The sequence below is a fragment of the Hakea prostrata genome, chromosome 3, assembly GCF_041222555.1.
Source record: "Hakea prostrata isolate BN-2017 chromosome 3, UWA_Hpros_2, whole genome shotgun sequence".
Lineage (NCBI taxonomy): Eukaryota > Viridiplantae > Streptophyta > Magnoliopsida > Proteales > Proteaceae > Hakea > Hakea prostrata.
The window spans coordinates 2,270,763-2,279,142 of record NC_142602.1 but is presented as its reverse complement, the minus strand read 5'-3'; the positions used below and the strand labels follow the sequence as shown (position 1 = coordinate 2,279,142).

At 39.7% G+C, this 8,380-nt stretch overlaps 2 protein-coding genes across 2 annotated transcripts; both read left to right on the top strand.

Moving 5' to 3' along the window:
* On the top strand, window positions 1–4,908 carry LOC149019946 (Gap junction beta-4 protein). Its single transcript, XM_089147942.1, has 4 exons — window positions 1–808; window positions 1,263–1,503; window positions 2,680–2,797; window positions 3,647–4,908. The coding sequence occupies exons 1-4, from the start codon at window positions 231–233 to the stop codon at window positions 3,736–3,738; spliced, it is 1,029 nt and encodes a 342-aa protein (XP_089004068.1). The 5' UTR covers window positions 1–230; the 3' UTR covers window positions 3,739–4,908.
* A 426-nt stretch (window positions 4,909–5,334) lies between these two features.
* HVA22E (HVA22 homolog E) lies at window positions 5,335–6,679 on the top strand. Its single transcript, XM_089146850.1, has 4 exons — window positions 5,335–5,530; window positions 5,630–5,779; window positions 5,869–6,076; window positions 6,179–6,679. Exons 1-4 carry the CDS (start codon window positions 5,484–5,486, stop codon window positions 6,197–6,199), a joined length of 426 nt encoding a protein of 141 aa, XP_089002976.1. The 5' UTR covers window positions 5,335–5,483; the 3' UTR covers window positions 6,200–6,679.
* Window positions 6,680–8,380: the final 1,701 nt, after the last annotated feature.

Genomic DNA, 8,380 nt, shown 5'->3' with positions numbered 1-8,380 from the left:
GACATATAAACGATCGTGATTTTGCCACGTTTGATAGGTTCAGCCCCGGTTGATTTATCCGTTAACCCTAACTTAAACGGAAAACCTCTATCCTCTTTCTCTCTCTCTCTCTCTTTGCGCGCGCTCTCTCTGAGACTCTCTGTCTCGCTCTCTCTCTTTCTCTTCCCCTGCAAATCTGCGAGTCCAATCCATTGAAGAGGAAGAGATCCGAAAGTATAAAAGAGGGTAAAATGGGGAAGCTTCTTTGCGGAACGGCGGCCATTGCCGAGACTTTCCAAGCTTCGCCACCGCTCCTCGCTTGGAAAGATCCGACCTCCACAGCTTCTTTCGACAACTCCAAAGATTCCGATCTATCAGAGATAAGCACCTGGGACACCGTCAGCGGTTTAGAAGAACAGCAAAAGCGCTACTTACAAAGGCTTCAAGCCAAGGGAGTTCTTTGGAAACAACCGGAGACAGATTCTTCCCCTGAAAGATCCATCATTTTCCGTCTATCGCATGGAGGAGACGTTGAAGCTGACGGGAACTGCCTTTTCACGGCGTCTCAGAAGGCCATGGGATCCACCGTCGATGCTAGAGAGCTCAGGCGTCGGACTGTCTCGAGGTTTTTGCAAGATCTCGGATCTGACGGTGACGGCGGGGTTGAAAGAGATTCCATTGATGCTACCATTAAGCATCTTTATTCTCCCGATCTGAAAGCGGGTTGGGGAATACATGTTGTTCAGGAGGTCAAATTGTTGACCAAGAAGGAAGACCGTTTGGGTCTTGACGTAGCGATCAACGAGCTGGTCGATCTTGGGATGCAGAGGTATTATTTTACCTCCCCCCCCCCCCCCCTTCTTCTCTTTTTATTTTTATTTTTTATGTGTTTTCAAGCTTCTAATTTCACGAGGTTTTAAGGTTTTTATGCATGAATACCTATTACTTTGCGTCTTTCTCCCTGTCTGAACTTGTCTAATTTTCTGTGAACGATTCTTTTCTTTTTCTACTTACTAGTTTGCTTGCTTTTTTCTGAAATGCGAAAAGCATTTCGATTCCTATTTTAGCTTAAAATGCATCAGTTTTTATTTTCTACACGTCCATTGCAATGTTTAATGATAATGGCTGTGTTTATTTTTGGTTTCTGATATTTCTTTCTTCCGCTTTCATATTCCACTTGTTGTAGATAGATTTTCTTTTCAGGACAAGTGGATATGGGTAAACTTTTCTAGGCCATTTTGGTTTAGTTATTTGGTTGCTTGTTTGCATATTTATGATTGAAGGGAATTGGCTGCGGAGTCTATATATAAAGAGAGATGCATAGCAGTGGACGATGCCCTGAGTTGGACGAAGTACATGTCCATCTCTGGTAGTCCTGATGATGAATTTGATATCGTCACTTTGCAATATACTGAGGAGGGGTTGTTAACTGTAGATGAGAATAGAGAAGGACGTGCAGCTGCTTTTGGAGATGACATTGCAATAGAGAGTTTAGCAACTGAATTCAAGAGAGAGGTTTATGTGGTGAGAATCTGCTTCTATCCTTCAAACTCTTCTTCCTATTCCATGTTTCTCTATTTATATTTTATGTATGTCCTGAATGATTAAACTTGACTCTCTTTTCCATTTGGGCTGATGGTAAAACTTGATGCATTTTTTAGCATTTTGCACAATGCGGTTGTTTAGTTTATATGGACGTTATTAAATCCCATAATGGGTGGATCCAAAGAAAAGTGGTCTGACGGTATGTGTCACTCTCTAATTCCAGATTGGGATCACTGAGCATCCATACAAATAACCATGAATGGAAACGTTTCCTGTGGACTGAAAAAATGGTTTGAAAATATTCATGTAATGAGCACCAAAATTAATCTGTTCGTGGTTTGTAAGTGGTACTAGAAAATTATGTTCATGTGTTATTACTCTAAAAAGCTAATGAGTGCTAACACCTTCCTGGAGTAGATATTGACTAGTTGGGAGTACTGTATGTATGTAGTGGGTATTGTTTAATTATTGGCTCCATAGAAACATAGCGGGTGCCTTTGCATCTGTTCATGAACCCCAGTGAACTCCTTATTTGCATTTTTTGAAAAAAGGGTGTGTGTGTGTGTGTGTGGGGGGGGGGGGGGGGGTTGAGTAATCACAGAATGGTGAATATCTGGAGTACATATTTGTGTACCTTTATGGGTGGGTATTCACATTGCCTTAATCCTGTGCTGCCCTTACTGGCGTTGCATTAACCTCATCAACAGCACCCCACAATTCCTCTTCTTTCTCCCTTGTCCCACTGTAAATTATCGCAGTTAGCCAGCTCACAGAACTTGCTATTTGGGATTTCTCCTTCTAAGTTTTATGCTGTCCAACTTTGTGTTTCCCTTCAACTTGGGTATTATTTAATAAAATTTACCTACAATTACTACTTTGAGGTCCATTTGTCAAAGTGAATATTGTTAGTTTATTTGATGGATTGGATAAAAACTGATGTTGTTAACAATTCATTCCCCCTTATGCAAATATGGATGTATAATCAGTCAATTTGATAGAATCACCTTGTGCTTTCACTGAATCAATATCATGATGTTTCTCTGTTTTCTGAGCAATGTCAAGTTGAACATTTAGTGATATTGGATTGCAAAGACCTACATATACTAAGTATTCTGAAAACATACACCAACACCCAAATTTTTTTTTTTTTGACAGGTCCAAGCACATGGCTCAGATGGAATGGTTGATGGAGAAAATTGTGTTTTCTTTCTTCCTCATCGTCCAAGGGTTCAAATCTGTGAACCTCCTTTTTTTCTTTTCATGAAAGGGACAGGTAAATGGTTATTTCTCATAATACAATGCATGGTGTTAATTTTTCTACCCACTGCCTTTAGACATGAACTAGGCACCTACTGTCATAGTGGTTCAATTCTTTAGTTGAAGAAGCATCTTATGTATATATGCATAAAAGTTACATTTATTTACTAATGGAAAGTTTGGTCTCATAGAGGTAGTAGGTGGGCCTTTTTCATTTCAAAGGGTTCAGTGTCCTGGGTTCAAGACGCCAAAGTTGCTTTCCTGTTATTAATTTCATGGCTTGTTTGTGTACACGTTAGTCCTCTTTGCATATGGACTGTGTGGCATCCTCTCCCATGCTTTCATGTGGGCAGCATGCAGATCCATTGTCCGTGATTTTAAGTTAGAAAATAGTTGTCCATGATCTGATGTGAAGAAATTGTCCTGGCGTTTTCTTTTTTTTGGGGGGGATGGATACAAAAGGCTTGTACCTGAGACCTCCAGGTTCTTCTTGTTTTTGATTGATATCCTGTTGTCTTGTGTTGCCCATTGCCAATTATTGCGTTTTTACATAAGTCGGCTACTTCAAACATACGGTATGTTCCACCATAAAAGATTAACATTGCAACCCATTGTTATTATGAGGAAATATGATTGCAAGTTGTGATCCAGAGTCAGTCTGAGGTGACAAAGAAGCCAATAGGAAAAGGGTATAAAGGGGAAGAAACTTTTTTTTCCCCAGGTTCTCTGCTGTAGCTTTGTGACTTAGTTGTTGACTGTTATTTGGGCTAGGCTGCCTAGTTTCATTTTATTTTCTGACTCTATTTACTTGTGTAATCAACGTTGGTATTTCTCAAGTTGTTTCTTACATTTATCTGCCATACAGGTTGGTGTGGTGCCGGAGCCGATCACTATGAGCCCTTGATAGCCCATCCAGCTCTATGTGTTTCCCAGGAGAAGGCTGCTGTTGTACTTTGAGCAGCATGCCATCTTGAAGTTTTGTTGGTTAGGTTTATATCGAATTAGGATTATCCTCTCCTTTTTTGTTCCTAAGGATCCATGTTCATCTCTCCCCCCAAATCCAGTGGGAATATTTTGCCTGCAAATGAGTCTTCAACTGTTCATCATTCTTTCCTCAGATGCAAGGGAGTATTCATTGCACTCCTTTCCATTATGAGCAATATCTAGTTTTTTGCATCATTGACTTTAATCGCAGGTCTTTTTGCCTGCACTTGAGACCCATGTGTTAGTACATTCGTAGTAGTTTTTGCGGCCTATGTTGATTTTTTTGAAGATTTTAGAGCAATCTGGATTGCCCCTGTTGTTGTTGTTGTTGTTGTTGTTGTCAGGGAATGTATTTCAATTGATTTTGAACGAGAAAGTGTATCTTTTGCATCCTTCTCCAGCTTTCCTTTCTGCATTCTGTGTTTTAGAATTGAGTCGTGAATATCTGAAGCCACGAAATGGCGGAACGGTTCTGAAAGAATGTATTGTGAGGATTCACAAATCATGAAGGAAATTATTGAGAAAAACAGAAGTGGAAAGAGAAGACTTAAATGTAGCTTGTGGTGTATATTTCCTGTTTACTTGCTTGCAGCAACTGCAAATTGCTCATGTAATGATTATAGTGTGATGAATCTTTATCAACGTATGGATTTTATTCTTGTGAAGTGTGAACTCATGACCACATCAACTCATGCCAGATGTCTTTCTACCAAAAAAAAAAAAAAAAAAAAAAGCAGAGGAAAAAACTCATGCCAAATGTCTCAACCCAACCGGCACAAAGACTATCTTATGGGTACCTCTTATATATATAAATAACTAAGTTGGGTTCAGCCAGTCTAAATTCGAGCAGAAGCTTCAGGTCAGGCTGTCCCAGTTTACCTAAGCTGCAAGCTGAACCAATGCCCTCTTGAAACTCAGAAGTGGGCTTAGATTTGCCATTGGGAGATGGGTATCACTAAGTACGTGCATTACCCAAGCAAATAAAGAATGGCAATAACTAATCGAGGTTATTCTTCTCTGTAGAGGGTGGGTATTCGCTCCGTTGTAGATCCTAATGCAACCCTTACAAGGAAGCTGAGAGGTTTTATACGTGAAAGGGATGAAGATTGAGGAACACCGATGACCGAACACAGATTTTTATTAAATTAGGAAAGGAAGACTTTTTTTGGGTAATTAATAATCACGCACAGACCTCCATGCGCTTTGCTTTTTTAATTTCAGCTTTTAAGTTGTAAATGACACCGTTCTAGCTTGTAATCGAGGCAGGGCCCCACGAGGAGAGTCCGAAGAACACCTGTCACCGACTTTCACATGGGAAAACGTGACACGTGGCTTGTGTCTGGGGAAAAGCACATCGAACATCTCAGTTGCTGATGAGAATATGAGATGAGATGGATGGATAGATTGGATCAAAATCTAGGGTTATGTCGGTGCTAAATTTTGACCAACACGTTGAAGGCAGAATCTGATACCTCTTCACTCTTCTTGACACGTGTCCGCTCCGTTTTTCGACAAATCCCACTATAAAACACACTTGTATATATTCCTATTCTAAATCGGTGTTCGCCATATCGTTTCCTATAACAATCTTCTGTAGCTTCTTCTTTTGGTTCATTGGCTGGTTTCATTTCTCTGATCACCCCTTAAATCTTTTTCCTTAGGGTTTAATACTACTACAATACAGCTATTCCAACAAAGAGAAGAATTGATCAAAAGAAATGAGTCGTTTCTGGACTTTGCTGGTTCATCTTCATTCCCTCGCCGGGTAATTCATGTTGTTCTCATGCTTTTTTATTTGATTTGGGCGATTAATTAGTATACATTTTGATGTTGGGAACTGAAACTGAAATTTCTTGTTACACAGGCCTTCGATGATGCTGGGTTACCCACTGTATGCGTCAGTAATGGCGATAGAGAGCACTTCTAAGGTGGATGACGAGCAGTGGTTAGCTTATTGGATCTTATACTCATTCCTCACTCTCCTTGAGATGCTATTCGAACCTCTTCTCAAATGGTTAGCAACTCGATCATAATCCTCTTCTTTTCCTTAAATAACACCGATTAGACTCACGAGTTAATGATTATTGGTTTAAAACAAATTAGGATACCAATTTGGTACGATATAAAATTGGCGTTCGTAGCGTGGTTGGTTCTTCCACAGTTCAGAGGTGCAGCTTTCATTTACGAAAGATTCGTGAGAGAGAAGCTTCGAAAGGTCGGTGTCCAGACCAAAAATCGTACAGGTTCAGCTGCAGCAGCAGCTGGTTCTCCACTCAAGAACAAGTTCGTCGACTTCATCTCCTCCAAGAAAGTAAATATCATTTTCACACCCCTTTCTTTCTGTAATTAACTTCCACCACAATATACACCATCATCAGTTTCTGATTTTGATTTATCATACATATATTCGCAGGGAGGGCAGGAGGCTTCTTAAGCAGAATCAGTTGGAGATCACTCCAGTAGACACTGGGTTCTCAATTTGTTTTCCAGCTTCGGATTTACATGATCTTGTGTATCTGTAAAGTTGCACCTGTAATTTTCTTTTCCACTCGTATAATTATGATAATTAATCTTATGTTTCACACTACCACCCCAGAAAGCAAATGACGCATTTCTCATTGTTAAAGGGCAAAAAATTGAAGGAGACCTCCTTTTAGCAATAGCCACAAGAGAAAGAGAAAAAGACACGTCTAATCTAAGTGAGTGGCCGGTTCTAGATAACATGAATTAATTGCTGATAATTTAACTGCTTTCTAAGGACTTGCCGTCCCAACTAGGCAACAGATTTCCCAGCTCAACGAACCATCCTTTTTTGCTTTTTCCCACAATCTCAATCAATCTTTTTGGTAGCCGACCAATTTAATTTGTTAATTTATAGCCGTGGTGGTGAGGTTGGAATCTTTAGGATTAAGGGCAACTGATTATTAGTGTGGGAGAATATTTATTAGCGTTTAGTTATGTAGAATATATACGATCCAATCTGGTCAGGTCACCCTGAAGAAAAAAAATATTATTCCCCCACAAAATAAAAAACAAAGATTTCTTATGGGCCAAAAGAAAATAGAAAATAAATGAAAGACGTCTTCCTCTATGAGTTGAGGCCCATTGATCCTTTTCATTTACACATCCTATTCTTGATTGTCCAATAAAATATAATGTCAGCAAATTTGGGAGGATAACGGGGGGGGCTTGGGCTTGGGCTTTGCCTGGAATCAAGTTGGTCCTATTTAGAGATTAATCAAAGTTCAAACCAGGCTTTACATATATAATTCTTAAGAGAGTGATATTCGGCCCCGGATCACCTCCGTGTCAGGGGGTCACTTATTGCTTCTCTAACATTTTTTTATCACACCGTAAGGATAGGGTTCATGATGACCTACTAGCTAGGGGTCTCACTTGTGAATTATTTTAACATTTCTAAATATGGGCGTTAAACAGTCAAACTTAATATGTGCTCTTTCGATAGGAAGGTGATTTACACTAGACCTACAAATAGATCGGATTCAGCTCGGATACACCACTATCCAAATCTGAATCCAATTCCTATTATAAAACTATTATCTGAATCCGCTATCCGGTGAAAACTCACAAAAGGTATCCGAATTCAAATCCGAAACTTTATGTGATAATCCTATTCGATAAAGTATCTAATAGAAAACACCAAAAGTCAAAAAATTCAAGAAACCGGATTGATAAAAGAGAAGAAGTTGCTTTTGGAGGGGGAAAAACCTACAAAAAACGAAATGAGAAGGGAAGAAGAAGACATAAGAAAACCCGGACATTCAAAATCTAAGAAAACCAACTGACAAAAGGAAATGAGAAAAGATGATGATGAAGAAGAAGAAGAGGAGGAAGAAGAAATAAGACTAGACCTTCAATTAATCTCATTAATATGTGCAAGTGAATTGCTATCATTCTTGAAGAAACTTTACCAATTGAAGACTTTTTTTCAGTAGGAATTGAGGAAAAATTAAGGGAGAAAATTGTCCAGATGATGCACATGCTTAATCTTCTCAACTTTTTGATGTCTTGAGCATAACCTTTGAAGAAGAGTTGTACATAGAACTTTCGCAAGAGTGGCCTATACAAATCTAGAGACCTTTAGTCATGTAAAGGTTTGAATCTAAGAAGAAAGAGGCAGAAGATGAAGATTAGAAAGACAGAGACTATTGTTGGTTGCCACTAGTTGAAAGAAGGGTGGCTAGAGTTTGGTTGTTTGGGTTTCCTAAGTTTGAAGACGTTGGATGAGTGTGTTGTTATTTAGGTAATTTAGTCATTAGTTAGGGTTGTGAATTGATGGTTTGAAACATAATAGATTTTGTCACACCCCACCCAGCCGGTTTCGGTCTCACCCGAAATACCCGGGAAACACACAGGACCGGCGAGCCAACCAAACAAAAAACAACAAGCAGAAAGAGCAAGAGGACAAAAGAGACACAAGAGAACAGCCCACAAAAGCACACGACAAGAAGCCGGTAGGAGAAAAGGACACAGAGAACGCGGAAGAGACGATGTACCGCAAAAAGAAACAAAGCCCAACCCAAACAAAACCCCAAGACAAAGAACAGCCCCGACGCACAACAGCACAACGCACAAGCGCAGACACGAACCACAC

What these genes read in the sequence shown, in the direction of transcription:
- HVA22E (XM_089146850.1), top strand. Translation starts at nt 5,484, where the DNA reads ATGAGTCGTTTCTGGACTTTGCTGGTTCATCTTCATTCCCTCGCCGG. An exon ending in TTCGAACCTCTTCTCAAATG is followed by an intron (nt 5,780 to 5,868) that starts GTTAGCAACTCG and finishes AAAACAAATTAG; the next exon opens with GATACCAATTTGGTACGATA. An exon ending in ACTTCATCTCCTCCAAGAAA is followed by an intron (nt 6,077 to 6,178) that starts GTAAATATCATT and finishes ATATATTCGCAG; the next exon opens with GGAGGGCAGGAGGCTTCTTA.
- LOC149019946 (XM_089147942.1), top strand. Translation starts at nt 231, where the DNA reads ATGGGGAAGCTTCTTTGCGGAACGGCGGCCATTGCCGAGACTTTCCAA. An exon ending in TCAAGAGAGAGGTTTATGTG is followed by an intron (nt 1,504 to 2,679) that starts GTGAGAATCTGC and finishes TTTTTTTGACAG; the next exon opens with GTCCAAGCACATGGCTCAGA. An exon ending in TCTTTTCATGAAAGGGACAG is followed by an intron (nt 2,798 to 3,646) that starts GTAAATGGTTAT and finishes TCTGCCATACAG; the next exon opens with GTTGGTGTGGTGCCGGAGCC.